A 19,558-nucleotide genomic window follows, 5' to 3' on the forward strand; every position below is an offset into this window, starting at 1 on the left:
AAGAACACCTTTTTTACAACCCGCTTTTTCCTGCAATTCCAAGAAGCTGAGACTTTTATCAACACTTTATTACAGCAGGCATAATCAAAGTGTTGGACCTCCGCCATGATTCTGGTTGGGGGTGGAAGTTGGTGCAGGAGATAGCTGATATGACTGGAATATGGGCAAACAGAATAATCGGAAGAGTCCTAAAGGAAATAGTAAAGAAAAGCTTCCAACTTGGACTAAGATGGACCCAGGAAGTTTTGGTGACATTCAATGACTGGAAATTTCCTGGTTTATTGGTACAGCCTAGTCACGGAGACTTGCCCCAAATTAGTGAGGGACAAAACATTTTTCAGAAATGCAGTAGTAAAGACCTGTATCGTTTATGTCTTGCAGTTCTGCTTGGGAACTCACCGTTAAATGGAGTGGCCAGGTGGAAAGGGCTAATGCCGGAAGGACTCCCATCTGAGCCTGCATGGGAATCAATATACAGTAAGCTGGTAAGCAAAAGGACAGGTGATCTCCAGTGGCGAATGATACACTGGATCATTCCGTCTAATAAATTAGTGAGTCATTTCGCGCCCACATCTACGTGTTGCCCGTTCTGTGTTTACACAGAGGATGTGTTCCATGTGTATGTTGATTGTGCAAGGCTTGTGCCTTTATTTCAATGGCTGAATTACATGGCTGTAAAAATGAATATCATTTTTTCTCTGCGATCATTTATTTTTGGTTTCAATGATATTGTTGCGAATATGGAATTTGGCCTCCATATCCGCTTGTAAATATTCCCCTATTTTCTCCAATACTCCCCAACTTTCCCCAATCCCCCATTCCCTAGTCCCATTGCATGTAAATAACAATCAGTAGAGCCGACCTTCCCCTTATTCCCCCATTAAATGTCGTGCCCAGGTCCACCGCACCACACGTAGACAACTTTCGGACATCTTCCTAGTTATTCTTAATCTATGTCAGTTAAGGCCTCGTTTCCATTAATTATGACTCTTCGTTGCACCAGAATGTGATTATATGGCATCAGTAGTGAGTTTAGGACCTTTCCCATACCTCCTCCCATCTTCTTCCCCAAACAACAACTACAACAACAATTACAACTACAACTACGACTACAACAACAGAGGGGCGGGGAGTGTGCGTCCTCACACCGGCTCGGTTACCCGCCATGACCATGCGCTCCACGGCGTTACCCCGAAGGGGCTGGCTGTCAGCTCCTCGTCAGGGGCGGAGCCAGTAACCCCCCCACGCACCCAATGAGAAGCAACGTGCCGATTCCATCTGGGGCGGAGCTAACGAGCCGAGGGCGTGTCACTCCCCGCCGGATATACGCGGCCCCGCGCCGGACGTGACGTCAGATGCGCCTCAGCTTGGAGAGAGAAGCCACCGCCACCCCCAGCGCGACGAGACCTCCCCGCATCTTTGGACCGGACCGGACCGTACTGTACCCTGCCCCGAGCCCAGGAGGACCTGGAGCCATCGATCCTGCCTTTCCTAGCCATCAAACCCCCGTGTGAGTCAGCCGTTGTCCCGTTTGTCTGTCGTCTGTCCGGGGTTAATATAAGAGTGTGTCTAAGTGCCTGTCTTTCTGTGATTATACCTCTAGCCCCTGTAATCTGACCTTTCCGTACGAATATAATCTCCTCCGGAGGTCTTGAGAATTGAAACATTGGTGTCGTATTGTGTTATTGTAATCCAGCCGGGTGTCTTCTTTTTCTTATTGAGCCAGCATCGCGCGACTAGTCAACGTTCGGGCACAATCGGGTAACTTGTGCAGACGTGGTCATACCATAAAACCGCTCGGTAAATAACATCCAAGCCACGTCTGTAACAATATGAAAGAACATGTACATATGTTGTTTTTGTTTTTAATGGCCACGGCGAAAATGGCAATTTATTTATCGAGGAAGGAAAAACTGAAAGGAAAGCCGATTGGGCAATGTGATGTCTTGTTCTTTTTTAATGCCTTGATATGTTGTTTTTGTTTTTGTCATTTTTTGTCATTGTCATTTGTCATTTGTCATTTGTCATTTTTTGTCACTCAAACTTGAATTTTGTGTTTCTGAAAGAAAGAAATGTATTGATGAGTTTATGAACATTTGGTGTTTTGATGGGATCTGTATGGTGCAGGAGAATGAATTAATGATATATTTGTAGGTTTGTTTGGATTGAATCAGTGTGTGGTCAGCTTTTCTGTTGTTGTTTTTCTTTTCTAGTTCATTGTACTGTTTTGAATTCCTTTCCTTTCCTGTTATTATCTTTTTTTTCTTTTCTGTGTTTTCGATTATTGTGCTTGTATTGAATAGTATCTTCACCGACTGGCTTGTATTTTTATATTTTTGTAAAATCTCTCTCTCTCTCTCTCTCTCTCTCTCCCTCTCTCCCTCTCCACCTCTCCCCCTTTTTCTCCTCTCTCTCTCCCTCTCTCTCCCTCTTTCTCCCCCTCCCTCTCCCTCCCTCTCTCTCCCTCTCCACCTCTCTCCCTCTCTCTCCTCCCTCTCTCCCTCTCTCCCTCTCCACCTCTCCCCCTTTTTCTCCTCTCCCTCTCTCTCCTCCCTCTCTCGCTCTCTCTTATTTTGCCTGTCCGTTTATTCTCTTACTTTTCCTGTTGCCACCATGAACCTAGGTTTGGTATACAAAGTAAAAACTAAAGAATAAAGACAAAGTGGAAAGTAAGCACAAATGGGTTGATAACATATTCCATACCTTTGATGACTTCCTTCGTGAACGGCGTGTCCATACTACCACCAACTTGTCTGGTTGCCTATGGGGCACGCACAACATTCAGTATTATATTTCAATAATAACTCATGGAACAAAATTTGTCATTGCAATAATTTCATATGCTAAGCTCTTTCAAAAGATTAAATGCATTGAGGTTTGACATACAAGTCCAAAACATTTTTGACTTATTGCAATTGCATCTTGATGTCAGCGCAGTGAAAATTTCTGTGCATTATCAACTTCAACAAAAACAGGCTGAGGCATATGGCCTGACCGTCTCTCAATATACACACATTGGCGGTTGTTTTGTCCTCTGCCTTTGCAGACATTCGACCAATGTCCAGTTAAATCAGGTCACTTATGTTGATTGATTAATTACCAATCTTCCCAAATCCAAAGCTTACAATCAACTCCACTTTTTGGTCCCTCTTTGTCTCTGACCTGGAGAATTATATTTCTAGGTACATCCAATTGTGCTATTCTGTACAGCCCTTAAAGACAATAATTCACCATCATCTTATATCATCTAAGTTTCTCCATCGCTGTCAGATATGTTTTCTACAGTGGCTAGAACTGCTCATCATTCATTCCCACAGTTTTATCTCTTCTTAACGATCTTGATCATTTACTGACACATTCCACAAATATCTATTTTTAGCTTATCTGGAATTGGAATTCCAGATAAGGCATTGTTATCGTGCAGGGTCTGTCCATCGGTCCATCTGTCGGCCATTTCGACTGTTCCAGCCAAACCGCTGGGCCAATCCAGCTTAAATTTGGCAGCAAGGTTCCGCTCCAGACTGGTACCGGGGCCGGGATGGCAAAGTTCGTTCCAGTTACATGACCGGAAGTGTGTAAAAATGGCAGACTTGGTAAATTCCTTCAAAAATCTTGATCTTCAGACACACGAGTCAGATTGCTACCAAATGTGGGTTACAACATTAGGCCAGGGCCCAGATAAGTTACATGTCCAGTAGTACTATTTTTTAAGTGTCTCATTGTTTGTATTGTGCTCAAACACCAAGGGCTCTCTTGGCAGATGGTTTGTTCAGCAATTTCAAATGAAAAATGTTCAGTTTGTTGAAAAAAATTACAAAGGAGGCTTCACTGTTTTGTTTTGACTATTTTTCCTTCATTTTCTACCATTCGGTATCTTAATCTAATTTATCGTTTGTCATTTATATTGTAGGTCCATAGGCATATCAATACAAGCCTTGGCTTCTGAATAAGCCTCCATATTTTCTTCCCTATATATTATATTGATTGTATCCTTCTGAGTTGTTTAAGTTCTGAAGTATTACTTTTGTATATTTTTGTTTGACTTTACTTTGGCAACGATGGAAATAAATGTTTCTTTGAAATGAATTTGAATTGAATTGAACTGTCGTGGAGCTATTTCATGAACGTCAACCCCAAATGTAAAAATATTTAAAACAAATTTGAAAGCAGCAGATAAATAAAGATGTACATATTTCCTCATTTAAACAATCGCTGGCAAGATAGCCTACAGGTATGCATATTTGCCCCTGAGCTGTCTTGCCTGGGTTTGAATATTTCCCAGCTATAAACTGTCATCTTGCGTTTTGCATGTTGGGCATGGTATCTGTTTGTGTACCATCTCTTGGGTTGATGTTAAATTAAGCGGCCTGTCTGCAGGCATTAGTTAGTACACGGTAAAGATCCCACAGTTTCCTTCATGATGAATAGGCAAGTCGTTGGCGGTACCCTAGCCAAATTCTAAATTCCCATGCTACCCTACAGAGGTCATTGTATCAGCAGTACAGCCACGCATCCAGAAAAGGATGCTACCCGCAGCCATTGCTTCTACGAAAGAAGAAAAATATTTAATTCATATATTATCACGATCATCATTCAAAAAATTATTCACCAGAGCGCTAACGTTCTACAATAACAAACAAGAAAGAGCAATCAGAGATTGCAAACCCTTGCCAGGATGTATTTTCAGTGGTTTTTAAGGCTTTTGTGTTAAGACAAATATGGCGGACGAACCACGTGACCGATGACGTCATCATTATATTTTTCTAAACTAATTTACTCCTAGATTATGATCAAGAAATTTCATCTTGATCGGATGAAGTTTTGTACTTGTCGAATTATGATGTCATAATGGAGGCACCTATGACATCATCATTAACAAATTTTATTCCCCATGGAGAGCTCTTTACAATGAGCCATGTCTCAATTTTTTCTATGCAGCGCTTTCGGAGATATAGAGGTGCAAATGTTTTCGGTTTTACCAGCCGAACCACATGACCGATGACGTCATCATTAATTTTTTTTCTCCACCAATTTATGCATAGATGACGCTCAAGAAATTTCATCTTGATAGGATGAAGTTTTGCACTTGTCGAAGTATGACATCATAATGGAGAAACCTATGACATCATCATTAACATATTTTATTCCCCGTGGAGAGTTCACAATGAGCCATGTCTCGATTTCCTCTATTTAGCGCTTTCGGAGATATAGAGGTGCAAAGTTTTTCGGTTTTTCTAAGATGGCGGCCGAACCACGTGACCTATGACGTCATAATTAGCATTAAAAAATTATACAGGTGGAGTTGCACCTATGGTGAAAATTTCCTGTCAATCGGACCAACAGTTGCAGAGAAAATTATATTTACTCTGTGCGGACAAACAGACAGACAGACAGACAAACAGACAAACAAACGGACTCAAATGCAACACCCTCTCCTCTGGCGAGGGTAAAAACTACCCTGTTGTGTAGTCATGTTCCCTATTTGCGTTTTTTGTTTTTTTATATGAGCGAGGCTCATGGAAGAGCATGGTAGAACTGACAGTGGAACAAACGTGAAGAGAATGAATGAATGAACAGGAAAGCAAGAGGGAGAATGGGAGGAAACACTGAAACTAGCAAGTAAAATGGTTGAGGTAGGAAATGTTAATGGGGGTAATAAACATCATTGCCCAAAATTGGGGATGACAATACATGGTAGTACAGTACACTGCTTGATTGAAGTCCTGGAGGGAAGAGTGAGACAGAACAGCCTCTGGAAGGTGATTCCATCGACGGGAGAAATGAGGAATAAAAAAGTTGAGGTGAGTCAGCCTGGATTTTGGAAGTTTAACCAGAAAGCCGTTACTGGAAGAATGCATACATCCTGAAGTTGCTGGAGAGAGGCAGTGGAACGAGAAACCAGGGAGAAAAATGTTTGAGAATAGAAGATAGAAAACAAAGATCACTATCATGTCTGCAATGTGAGAACAACAGAACTTGTGCTTCATCTTCATCATGGGAGATCCCAATATTTTGAGAGGTTTACATTGCACAGAATCTGATTGGTGTACGTTTTCCATCTTTATTACCTCCGCCACCAGAGGATGGAGGTTGTATTTTCACCCCCATCTGTTTGTTTGTCTGTCCGTTTGTGAAAAATAAATCTCAAAAAGTTGTGGACGGATTCGGACGAAATTTGGCAGAGAGAATGTGTGACAAGGACGAAATTATTAGATTTTGGTGAAGGTCCGGGTTCGGATCCGGCTACTAGAATTTTAAAAGTGATTCTTCACCATTGAGTGATATGACCAAAAATGATATATAGCAGGATATGTCAAAAAGTTGTGAACGGATTTGGACGAAACTTGGTGGACAGGTTGTGTGTGTGGAAAGGACTAATCGATTCGATTTTTGTGAAGATCTGAATATGGATTCGGCTACAAGAATTGTTTAATTTTTAAGTGATTCTTCACCATTGAGAGATCGGGTGAAAAGCGATACATGACATGATATTTAAAAACGTTATGGACGAGTTGTGAATTATGAATTGGTGGACGAGTTGGTTAGGTGACAAGAACAAGCCGATTAGAATTTATTTCAGGTCCGAATCCATATCCGGCCTATCAGTAGGATACAAAACGTAAACTGTTCACCAGGTGGAGGTATGCTCTCTACTGAGTGCCGTTCTAGTTTACACATAGTAACCCACATCTTTCAAGTGAAAAACAAATGCTACAAATCTCATAAAATTAATTAAAAATACAAAACTAGAATATCTTGGTTGGATAAATGTCCAGTGTCCACCCTCCTGAGTTAATACTTGGTGGAAGCACCTTTGACAACAATTACAGCTGTAAGGCTGTTGGAATAGGTCTCTACCAACTTTGCACACAATTATTGGGCAATATTTGCTCATTCTTCTGGACAAAACTGTTCAATCTGAGTCAAGTTGCGTGGAGAGCGTTGATGGACAGAAATCTTCAAGTCATTCCACAGATTTTGACTGGGCCACACTCAAAGACACTTATCTTTTTACTCCTTTGTCACTCCAGTGGAGCTTTGGCTGTGTTCTTCGGGTCGTTGTCATTCTGTGAAAGTTGAACTTCCGTCCCAATTTCAGCTTTCTTGCAGAGGGCAGCAGGTTTTCCTCTAGAATTTTTCTGTATTTTGTTCCATCCATTTTCCCTTCTATCCTGACAAGTGCCCCAGTCCCTGCTGATGAGAAACATCACCATAACATGATGCTGCCACCACCATGCTTCACAGTAGGATTTTTGTTGTTGTTGTTTACAAGATCGAGGCTCGTTAAAGAGCTAACATTAATCACACAACAAGTCAAACCCACACATAAAACATATAAGAAGGGGAGCGGTAGACAAGATAGGGAGAGAGGGGGAAGGACACAAACACATTTGAGAGCAGGGACATCGAGAGATCTGTGGGAGGGAGAGGGCTTGGGGGGAGAAGGGAGAAGTATAAAACACATGGACACTGCAAGGACTTCCAGGAAAGAAGTTGGAATGTCAAAAAAGTGGATCTGGGGTGAATTAGCAGGGGTAGAAAAGATCAAGGTTTTGGATGGGGGAAGATAAGAGATGGTGGTGAGCAGCTGTTTTAAAGACCTGGAGGGAGGAGTGGGATTGAAGAGAGTGAGGGAGTTTGTTCCAGAGGCGGGAGAAAAGAGGAATGAAAGAGTGAAGGTGAGCAGAGAGTCTTTATTTTGGCAGTTTAACCATAAGAGGGTTGCTGGCAGATCTTGTGCGACCTGTAGGAATATTTGGGGGACAGAGCACAGAGAGCTGGGGGAACAAGGCCGGAGAGGAGTCGGTAGAAGACAGAAAGACCACCAACCTGCCTGCGGTGAGTGAGTGAAAGGCCCTTGGAGATAGCTTCATCGTGGATGGTGTTATTTGGGTGATGTGCTGTGTTGCGTTTGCACCAAACGTAACGTTTTGCATTTAGGCCAAAAGGTTCCACCTTGGTTTCGTCAAACCACAAAAATTTTTGTCAAATGGCTTCAGAATCTCCGGAGTGGTTTTTTTGCATACCTCAAATGGGACTCAAGGTCTGATTTTTTGAGTAATGGCTTCCTTCTTGCCACCCTACCGTACAGGCCAGACATGTGGAGTACTTGGGATATTGTTGTCACATGCACACAGTGACCAGTCTTTGCCATAAAGTCCTGTAGCTCTTTCAAAGTTGCCATTGGCCTCTTGGTGGCCTCTCTGATCAGTCTCCTCCTTCCTTGGTCATCCAGTTTGAGGGGTGGCCTGATCGAGGCAGGGTCTTGGTGGTACAATACACCTTCCACTTCTTAATGATTGTCTTGACTATGCTCCAAGGGATATTCAAGGCCTCTGGAATATTTTTATACCCATCCCCTGATGTGTGCCTTTCCACAATTTTATCCTGGAGGTCTTTTGAAAACTCCTTGGTGCTCATGGTTGAGTCTTTGCTGTGGAATGCACTACCCAGCAGAGGAAACCTACACGAACAGCTAATTTTATTCTGAAATAATTAGAATCACTACAATTTAACACAGGTGGAGGCAAATTAACTTGGTGTGTGATTTTGAAGGTGATTGGATACACCTGAGCTAATTTGCAATTGCTGTTATAAATTGAACCGCCTTTAGAGGCTATTTTTTCCCCATAGAGCGGTGGTTGGCCTTTTTGGGGCACCGTGGTCCCCTTTTTGAAGCAATGTTTTACAGCCGAATGCCCTTCCTGCCGCTGCTATTATAAATGGGGTGGACACTTATCCAACCAAGATATTCTAGTTTTGTATTTTTAATTAATTTTCTGAAATTTGTACAATTTGTTTTTCACTTGTGTTACGTGCTCCTCCCCGACCCCCTGGTCACGGTGTACCTCCGAGCCCCGAGAGGAGTCACAGCAGAAAAATGTGTTATTCTGTATGTCAAAGATCAATGGAGAAGCCACCCAAATTGTTACTCACAAACAAATATTGTATTAAGATCACACAAGAATAACAGTACAACAATAATAGTAATCAAAAGTACAATCAATATGTCCTATTGTCCTATGATCATGATGGTACCATCAGTTTCGTAATATATAACTCACTGTGCTCCAAGTGAGTGAACCAATAACATTCCCCAATGTCTCTTATTCCCGGCTTCAAGCCAACGTTGATTCACTCCAGCGATCGCCAGAACGATGTCCAATCGAGACCAGAATCCCGTGCGGATGGCAAGTACAGTCACACAGCCGAAACTGCACAAAGGCGCCCTCAAGGCGACTGGGAAATCCAAAAGCGCCCTCCAGGTGACTGAGAGATCACACCCTTGGGTATGGACTTTCACGGCTCACAGTCGGCGAACCGCAAATTAATCTTCAAAAGCCACGGTGCACACACGCACACCAGATACGTCTGAAAGCGGCTGACGAAGCAAAGAAACCTTGCTCGACGTGCGAAGCGCACGAGTCAAAATGGCCGACGACCCGTTCTTGAGACGTAACGGCCCGGCGATAATTCTCCTCGGAATCCACCACCAAAAACCTGACACGCAGGTTGATCGATCACAGCGATGACAACTCTGTCGCAGGAATCCCTTTCCCGGAAACCCGAAAGTTCGCTAGTGACTCTTGCTCGCCAACGTTCGCTCCAGACCACAAGTAGCTCGGCTCCTTCTTGTCCGACTCACTTGCTCCGCCCTTTTTTTCCTCTTCTTCCTCTTCGTCGTCCGGATCCCGATCCGGTTTCCTGTTTCTTTTAACATTAACTTTTTTACCTTTTTAAAACAGTTCATGAACAATAAACCTTTTGAAAACAATAATAGTACATGTAATCAGAAATATTTACAGTGGATGCAAACCACCACAACGGAAGTGATGAATCCGTAACACTTCCACCCCTCAAGAAAGAAAGTTTGAACATAGTGAAAACTTTCTTTGTAGGCAAAACTCTCCCAACAAACAAAAGTAAACTCACACCCAAATCATCAATTCCCGTGAGCAACGATAATAAATATTTCCCAAAAAATAAAGCAACAAAACTTCAAACAACCTACAGAGATTTCCAAAGTTAGTTCACTCTGGACAAAGCATCAGCAACGATGACATTGTCCCTGCCCTTTACATGCTCAATTTCCAAGTTGAACTCCTGCAAGCCAAACTCCATCTCATCAACCTCTGATTTTTATTTTTCATTTTTTGAATGAAGGTTAAGGGGTTGTGATGAAAATTCCAAAGTCAAGCAAATCTATAGCACTTTTTTAGGGAGGCCGAGCTGAGAGCCAGGTTTCATGATGGTTGGGTGGTGAAGCCTGGAAGTATTCACTACATGGACGCCTTTAGGAACGTGGAGTTCACGGTTAATCCGTGTCGGAATCTTGGCTCGGCTGCTCCGCAGCATTCAGTGCTTCAAACTCTTCCTAACTTTCATAATAATCACGGTTGGAGCGCTTGTCGCTGTAGTCACATGAATAGCGGTCTCCTTCTCGGCCACTACCCTGGTAATCATCCCTTCAGGAGCTGCCGTAACTCTGGGAGCCTCCATAGTAATCTTGACTGCGGCCACCACCAAAACTACCACTCCCACCCCAGGAGCCACAGCCACCCCTGAAACTACCTCCACGTTTTCCTCCTCTGTAGCCCCCTGCCCATGGCCTGCCTTCTCTACTATTAAGGTCCGACCCTCCAAATCCTTGCCATTCAAATCCTTTTCTGCATCTTTGGCATCCTTTGTGTTTTCAAACGTGACAAAGCCAAACCCTCTTGACTTTTCCGTCTTCCTGTCTTTTATCAGCCGCACTTCCAAGAGTGGTCCATATTGGCCGAAGACAGAGTCCAGAACAACTTCCCTTGTTTTGAAGTTCAGTCCACCTACAAAGAGCTTGCCAACATTGCCTCCATCCATGACTTGTGTGTGCTGACACTTAGTTTTTGGGTACTTGACAAGATGGGCCTGTGCAAAGCGTGACGTCAGTACCTTCCTCTTCTCTTCAGAGCGCTTCCTACCCATAGCATAGCACGAGTCGCGGCACAGGATGGAAAGATACCCGGAATCTTCTGCTCTAACTGTGCAGTGTTATTTTCCATGCTAGGCTTTTCAACAAATATCGGGTTACCAGAAACTTGACCACCGGCCAAATCATTCCCGATAACAAAAGATATTCCCTCTACAGGTAGAGGGGCTTGTAACCCTACGGTGACCGGTCATGACACCAAATCAGCCTTCAAATGGATGACATGAAGTGGGGCTTTAACACAGCCACCAACCCCCTGTAAAAGAACACTAACACCAGTTGCCGTCTTCTCTGACAATGGCAAAATGCCCTCAAGCATCAAAGATTGATGTGCTCCTGTGTCCCTCAATACCCTAACATGTCTCTGGTTAGTCAAGTCTCCATCCAGTGACACAAACCCCTCTGAAATAAAAGGTTTGTAACCCTCTTGAACAAGGTCGTTCTGTGATGCCGTAACTTTGACATGGGAACCTTCACAAGGCACTGTCCTCCAAGGACGATTTCTCGCATTTGCCAATGCATTCGGAGTTGTACTAGTCTGACTCCGCTCCTGATTTTTCCTTTTCAGGGCGTAACATTGGGACATCAAATGTCCAGGTTTCTTGCAAAAAGCGCAATTAGGCCCGGAGTAAAAACTCGTGGTCTGCCTCGAGCCCCCCGGAAGATAAGTCTGTCTTGGAACTGTAGTCTTCTGATCCCTAAAAGTCGCGGTATCAGATTTGTCCTCATAGTCATCTCTCGGTCGCCCCCATGAACATTTGATCTCCGCACCGGATGTAACATAACTCCCCTGGCGAACTCTAGGCGGGAAGTTAGGTTTGTGGAACCCCATCCTGTGTGTCAAGGCATAGTCATCTGCCACGGTTGCTGCCTCATACAACTCTGGTACTTTCCTTTTATCCAGATGTTCTTTAATGTCCGCATGGACACACTGTTTGAATTCCTCCACCAATATCAATTGTCACAACAGGTTGAAGTCTTTCCCAATCCCTTTCGAATCACACCACCGATCAAACATGGTTTCCTTCATTCTGGCAAACTCCACATGGGTCTCACTCTCCCTTATTCCTGGCATTCCGAAATGTTTGCTGGTAAGCTTCAAGAACCAATTCATAGGCTTTGAGAATGGCTTTCTTCACTTCCTCATAATCTGTACATTTGTCAATCGGTAAAGCCAAAAATATATCTTGAGCTTTACCCACCAAAACACTTTGCACTAACATAGTCCAGGACCCTGCAGGCCATTTTAGCATTTGAGCCACTTTCTCAAAGTGTAAAAAAAACTTGGCTACCTCCTTTTCATTGAAGGGTGGATCCAGCCTCACATGTCTACCAACATCCCAGGTGTTCTGACTAGTTGTCGAACCAGCCGGCATGGATGCTACCTCTCCCCGTTCTCCCATTAATTCCAACTCCTTGAGTTTAACTTCCTTCTGATACTCCATGTCACGTTCCTTTAACTCCCTTTCGGCTCTCCTCTCCTCTGCTCTTTCCTTTTCTCTTCTTTCTTCGAGTTCCCTTTCAGTTCCCTTCGAGTTCCCTGTCAATTTCCCGACCCGGATCTCAGTCAACGGAACATCTTCTCTTCTGGACTTGGTTATGACTAACTTCCCTGAAAATGTCTGCTGCTCTTCTTCTGCTCCGATCGGATCATCTGATCATGTCCTTGTTAAAGTGGACATCTCTCTGACCATCCTCAGGGAGCCTGCTCAGCGTCGACGAGTCTGGCATTTCACTCAGGCCAACTGGCACGGTCTTCAAGCAGCCATCAATCATCTGGACTGGTCTCCCATCTCTACCACCTCTGACATCAACTCATCCTGGGAATTCTTCCAAAGTAAATTGCTCTCTCTCATGCACAGATTTATCCCATCTCGTCTTCAGTTGTCATACCCTTCCTCCCGTCCATGGTACACGGAATCTTGTGGTGAGGCTGTTGCCCAGAAACAACTTGCCTTCGTCTCCTGGAAAGCAAATCCAACGGAAGGAAATCTCATTTCCTTGCACAAAGCCCGAAACAAGTGTGTGTCCACCCTCAGGAGAGCCAGGAAACAATATCTCTCCGTTCTCAAGACCGAACTCTCTTATCTGTCTCCCTCTTCCAAATCCTGGTGGCGTCTGGTCAAATCCGTTTCTGGTGTTTGTTCCCCCTCCATCCCCTCCCTTACCTCAAACGGCTACACAGCTGACTCCGCACGTGAAAAAGCTGAATGCCTCAACTCTGTGTTTGCCTCTAAATCTTGTGTCCCAAACCCATCCCTCTCTGTACCCACCATACCCAGTCGTACCCTGCTGCTCCTGGACTCCGTGTCCTTTCCTCCTGACAAGGTGGAAAAGTTTCTGTCAACCCTCGACTCTGATTCTGCAACTGGACCCGACGGCATCAGCCCACGGGTCCTAAAATCCTGCTCTGCTCCTCTATCTCACCCTCTCTCTGTTCTCTTCACCCTCTCTTTTGCTCAAGGTCAACTGCCATCTGCTTGGAAATCAGCCAACATCACCGCTTTGCACAAAAAAGGTGCAAAAACAGATCCTAGCAACTACAGACCAATCAGCCTTCTCCCAATTATCAGCAAAGTCATGGAATCCATCATTGCTTCGGATATGAAATCTTTCCTCTTCTCCAATGGCTTGATCTCTGATCATCAATTTGGTTTCAGACCAGGTCACTCTACTCTGGACATGCTGCTTCTGCTGTCTCAACAATGGATGGAGGTCCTCAATGCCAAACAGGAAATTAGAGCTGTCTCCCTCGACATATCACGTGCCTTCGACACGGTCTGGCACCCCGCTCTGCTCACCAAACTCTCCTCCTTTGGTATCCATGGAAATCTCCACGCATGGCTGGCGGACTTCCTCTCTAGTCGTCGTCAATGTGTGGCCCTGAATGGGTTTCTCTCATCTCCTCTTCCTGTTCAGGCTGGAGTTCCCCAAGGCAGTGTTCTGGGCCCCGTGCTTTTTCTGGTCTTCATCAATGATCTCTCTGACTCTCTCGAAAATCCTCTCTATCTCTTTGCTGACGACTCCACTCTCTGCCGCTCCATTCCTCTTCCCTCAGATCGGCAGTCTGCTGCCTCCTCACTCTCTGAAGACCTGGACAAAATCACAGACTGGTCAAACAAGTGGAACATGTCTTTCAATCCTGACAAATCTCACACTCTTACTATGTCTCTCCGAAAAGATCGACTGGACAACCCTCCCATCTACTTTCTCAACAATCCTCTCCAAGAAGTTCTGTCGCTCAAGATTTTGGGTCTCACTATCTGCCATGATCTTTCTTGGGAAAACCACATTTCCAAGCTGGCCTCCAAAGCCAGTCGCCGACTGGGCATCCTCCGTCGTGCGAAGTCCTTCCTCGGCACACCTGAGCTCCTCACCACATACAAGGCTTTCATCCGCAGCTCAATGGAATACTGTTCTCCCCTATGGGCCGGTGCTCCTGCCTCACACCTAGCTCGGCTTCACGCTGTTGAAACCAAAGCTTTCAGAATTATTGGAATCTCCCGCGATGAAGCTATCTCTGAGGGCCTTTCACTCACTCACCACAGGCAGGTAGGTGGTCTTTCTGTCTTCTACCAACTCCTCTCCGGCCTTGCACCCCCAGCTCTCTCTGTGCTCTGTCCCCCAAATATTCCTACAGGTCGCACAAGATCTGCCAGCAACCCTCTGATGGTTAAACTGCCGAAATCTCGGCTCTCTGCTCACCTTCACTCTTTCATTCCTCTTTTCTCCCGCCTCTGGAACAAACTCCCTCACTCCCTTCAATCCCACTCCTCCCTCCAGGTCTTTAAAACAGCTGTTCACCACCATCTCTTATCTTCCCCCATCCAAAACCTTGATCTTTTCTACCCCCGCTAATTCACCCCAGATCCACCTTGTTTGAAATTCCAACTTCTTTCCTGGAAGTCCTGGCAGTGTCCATATGTTTTATACCTCTCCCACCGCCCCCTTCCCATGCCCCCCCCCCAAAGCCCTCGCCCTCTCTCAGATCTCTCGATGTCTCCATGTCTCTCGGTCCCTGCTCTCAAATGTTGTGTTTGTGTCCTTCCCCCTCTCTCCCCATCTTGTCTACCGCTCCCGATGTTATATGTTTTATGTGTCGGTTTGTCTTTCTGTGTGATTAATGTTCGCTCTTTCACGAGCCTCGATCTTGTATACAAAAAAAAAAAAAAAAAAAAAAGTTCTCCTTTCCTCTGCTCTTCTCTCCTCAAGTTCACTTGCAACTCTCCTTTCCTCTGCTCTTTCCCCTGGTCTTCTTTCTTCTTCAGCTTTCCTTTCCCCTGCTTTTAACCTTTCCTGGCTCTGCAGTTGCATCTCCATTTTCCGGAGTTCCACATTTTCTTTTCCTCGGGTAACCAATCCAAGGCTAACTCTGTCCATGTTCCTTGTCCCACCAGAGATTCTACCACCAATGTCTGCATCGCTGCTTTCTTCATATTAACTCGGATCTCCAAGTTAAAATGTCTGGCCAATATCAAGAGTTATAATAATAATAATAATTCATTTATTTTGTATAGCGCTTTTCAAGAAGCCCAAAGGCGCTTGGAACGACCTTGGAACGACCGAACGAAGAGTTCCGACCTTTTTAACGCTTGGAACTGTGCCTCATTAGGGGATGCCGCAAACTGTTCTGTGTCAAACACCATGGTGACTATCAGTTAACACCCGTTAACCTTCACACAAAAACTTTCCAATTTTTTTTGAAAAATTTGGGAATGTTAGAAAAAAATTCCAAATTTGGGAATTTTGGGAATGTTAGGGAATTCTATCCCAGACGAGTGGTAGGGAATTTCATCCCGGACGAAGACCCAATTTCGAGCCCGTGAGCCAATTGGACGAGCCCCAAATTTCTGTTACGTGCTCCTCCCCGACCCCCTGGTCACGGTGTACCTCCGAGCCCCGAGAGGAGTCACGGCAGAAAAATGTGTTATTCTGTATGTCAAAGATCAATGGAGAAGCCATCCCAATTGTTACTCACAAACAAATATTGTATTAAGATCACACAAGAATAACAGTACAACAATAATAGTAATCAAAAGTACAATCAATATGTCCTATGATCATGATGGTCCCATCAGTTTCGTAATATATAACTCACTGTGCTCCAAGTGAGTGAACCAAGAACATTCCCCAATGTCTCTTATTCCCGGCTTCAAGCCAACGTTGATTCACTCCAGCGATCGCCAGAACGATGTCCAATCGAGACCAGAATCCCGTGCGGATGGCAAGTACAGTCACACAGCCGAAACTGCACAAAGGTGCCCTCAAGGTGACTGGGAAATCCAAAGGCGTCCTCCAGGCGACTGAGAGATCACACCCTCGGTTATGGACTTTCACGGCTCACAGTCGGCGAACCGCAAATTAATCTTCAAAAGCCACGGTGCACACACGCACACCAGATACGTCTGAAAGCGGCTGACGAAGCAAAGAAACCTTGCTCGACGCGCGAAGCGTGCGAGTCAAAATGGCCGACGACCCGTTCTTGAGACGTAACGGCCCGCCGATAATTCTCCTCGGAATCCACCACCAAAAACCTGACACACAGGTTGATCGGTCACAGCGATGACAACTCTGTCGCAGGAATCCCATTCCCGGAAACCCGAAAGTTCGCTAGTGACTCTTGCTCGCCAACGTTCACTCCAGACCGCAAGTAGCTCGGCTCCTTCTTGTCCGACTCACTCGCTCCGCCCATTTTTTCCTCTTCTTCCTCTTCGTCGTCCGGTTCCCGATCCGGTTTCCTGTTTCTTTTAACATTAACTTTTTTACCTTTTGAAAACAGTTCATGAACAATAAACCTTTTGAAAACAATAATCGTACATGGAATCAGAAATATTTAGTGGATGCAAACCACAACAACGGAAGTGACGAATCCGTAACACTTGGAAGTTATGGGTTACGCTCTATAAATAAAGGTGGAAAGGTTCTGATTTAAAGCATTTTAATTCCAGGCTATAAGGCAACAAAAGGTGAAAATTTTGAAAGAGCATGTAGACTTTCTAGTATGTGTAGATCAGTGACAAAAAAAATCTCAATTGAATACATTTGAAATTCAGGCTGTAAGTGTTTCACACAAAGTGTGAAAACGTTAGGGGTGTGAATACTTTCTGAAGTCACTGTATGTGGTCCACCCAAGAAATGTCAGGGCTTATGGTGAAACCTATAAGTTCAAGAGACTGAACCGCTTCCAATGACCACTGCATATTTACAAAGCTGTAAATATTACAAACGACAGAAGTGGACGTTTGGGAAGGTGAATATGGCACAGAAACATGTTTTCAAGAACCACTCCATGCAAATTATACTTCAGCCAACTTGAGTTGTGAGTTTCATCTCTGCCTCATCGTGCTGGGATCCACATGTTTGTGGCCCAGCAGCTGTAATTTGACAGATAGTGGGCTAGCTGTGTTGCAAGCTAAACAAGCGTTGTTTTTGAATGTCGATGAGATAATGCAAGCACTGCAGAAATGTGGTATGTACCACGCTGTGTTCATAAACACCCTCGATGCAATACTCTTGCAAAAACATTGCTGCAGCTTCTGCTTTATAAACTTCACGATTGTGTCACATTCTGAGAAATAAACACTGAGACTTCCTTGCTTTGCAGCTGACTAAGAATGAAATCAAAATCTCATTTCTGTTTGCAAGAATGAATAATATTGTTGCGGATATGAGGATTGCATTTTTTTTGATTGTGTGTATTGTATTGTGGTAAATTGTTGTGTAACATTGTTGATTATGGCCCCTCCTGCCTCCGGAGTTGTGTAAAGGTAAAAAGGGCGTCCCGGTATTTAATTCCATGAAACACCACATTGAAGGACACGATAAAACCCTTGTTCAGTAGCTTATATCTTATTATGTGTTTTAGAGTAAGGCCTTGTCTTCCATTAGAATGACACTCCATTGCACCAAACCAAAGAGATAGATTCCCTTCATTCCCATTCCCAAAAACCTCCATTTCCCCCTTTCGTCATTGCCAAGCCTCGATTGCCAATTACATCCCCTCCAATTGCCGCCATTGACCACGAGGCAGGGTTGGGGAAGAAAGGCGGGTCCCCACCTCGTCAGAGAGGGGAGGAGTGAGTCAGCCCCACTCAACCAACCACGAACAAGGGGTTGGACTTGGAGAGGGTGTGGAAAGGAACAGCAAGGAGGTTCGAAAAGGTTGAGGGGCGGGGCCTATATAACCCGCCGCGGGACGTTCCCGAAAAGGAGACCTGAGATGGGCTGAGAAAGGAGAGGAGCTTTTACGAGAGATGAGCTGAGATCTGAGATGAGCTATGACAAGAGCTGAGTTGTGAGGTCCAAAAGCAGAGGTCATCCAGGGAAGCGCAAAAGCCTGCTATTCGTCACCTTGCTCGCCAGCGGCAGCGTCTACAGCAGCAGCAGCGTCCCCAGCAGCCACAACGCTCGCCAGCCATTTGGGGCCTGGACGGCAGTTTGGAGCAGGGCCGCGAAGAAACGGCGGCTGCCCAACGCGCGGATCGTGCTGCCGAACCAATTGGACTTTCCTCTCCTTCCAGCCAATTCCTATCATCATTCCCCGTGTGAGTCGTCTTTGTTTGTTCTGTCCTGGGTAGGTAATTAAGTCTGTATAAACTAGTAATTTGCACTGTGTTACCTGTTTTTTTCATGTCCGCTGTAAATACCCGTGACTGCTCTTTTTGCTTATGTGTGTGTAAATAATAATAAACCCCGTTACTCTTCTGTACGTCTTCTTCTTCTTCCTCTTTGCATTCGTCGTCTTAGTCTTTTCCATATTGAGTAGCTGTGGCGCGATACGGCCAACGTCTGGGTGAATCGGGTTTAGTCGAAAAAAACTGTTCGGCCGCGGCGCCTCCGCTCGGCAAACAACATCCTTAACCGCGGACCGTAACAATATATTTGTTTGCACAACAGTTTTTACATTGTTGCAGAAAACTTGAAAGTTTGGCTAAAGGAGCATCCTAGTCCTGCATCGCTTTGTTAACTCGGCAGAGCGGTTTGGAATTGTCAGATAACCAAACAAAATAACAACCCTGAAATGAGATAAAATATATTGACCTCAAACCATAAATGCCATCGATGCTCAGGATTGCATATCAGATTATTTGATTACTACCTTTTCACTGGTAACAAAATACAAAAAAAATTAACTGGAGTGAAGTCGATGGCAAGCTTTCGCAAACCCCCACGCTTCCCACCTAAAGCATGGTGAACGATGGAAAAAAGTTCCACACTGATCTTTCCATCCAAGTTACTGCTGTAGCTCTGGACATTGTATGCATAATAAAAATGTTCCTCTCACATGATGTCTCTGATTACTGTGTATCTAACTTGCTATTTTTCTCCTTTTATAGACAGGATATTCCCCTTTTTGGAGACATGTGTTACTTTGGAGACAGGTGGTACTGTCTAAGTCAATAACTCCATTTCTCACTGTCCATTTACCATGATAAACCCCTCCTGGCCCACTAGAATACCTTCATTTGTGCATTCCTCTCTGCAACCACGAAATGTTTGTCTGTTTAATATACCGCCAACCAAATCATGACAACAACTACTACTATGTCTTGAAAGGCCCTGATTATTAATATATTCCCACCACAATTG

At 44.5% G+C, this 19,558-nt stretch overlaps 1 protein-coding gene across 6 annotated transcripts in view; it reads right to left on the reverse strand.

The window, feature by feature from the left end:
• EHBP1 (EH domain binding protein 1) overlaps window positions 1-19,558 on the reverse strand; it is a 341,780-nt gene that overhangs the window by 255,152 nt on the left and 67,070 nt on the right. For 3 of the 6 annotated variants that reach the window (XM_078784231.1, XM_078784229.1, XM_078784230.1), the window contains exons 3-4: window positions 2,704-2,761; window positions 400-456 (exon numbers count right to left, since the gene is read on the reverse strand). In XM_078784231.1, coding sequence (XP_078640357.1) covers window positions 400-456; window positions 2,704-2,761 — 115 coding nt within the window. The remainder of the gene's footprint in view (window positions 1-399; window positions 457-2,703; window positions 2,762-19,558) is intronic. The other 3 variants (XM_078784234.1, XM_078784232.1, XM_078784233.1) reach the window with 1 other exon arrangement.

This window comes from Myxine glutinosa, chromosome 9 (assembly GCF_964187855.1).
Source record: "Myxine glutinosa chromosome 9, kmMyxGlut1.1, whole genome shotgun sequence".
NCBI lineage: Eukaryota > Metazoa > Chordata > Myxini > Myxiniformes > Myxinidae > Myxine > Myxine glutinosa.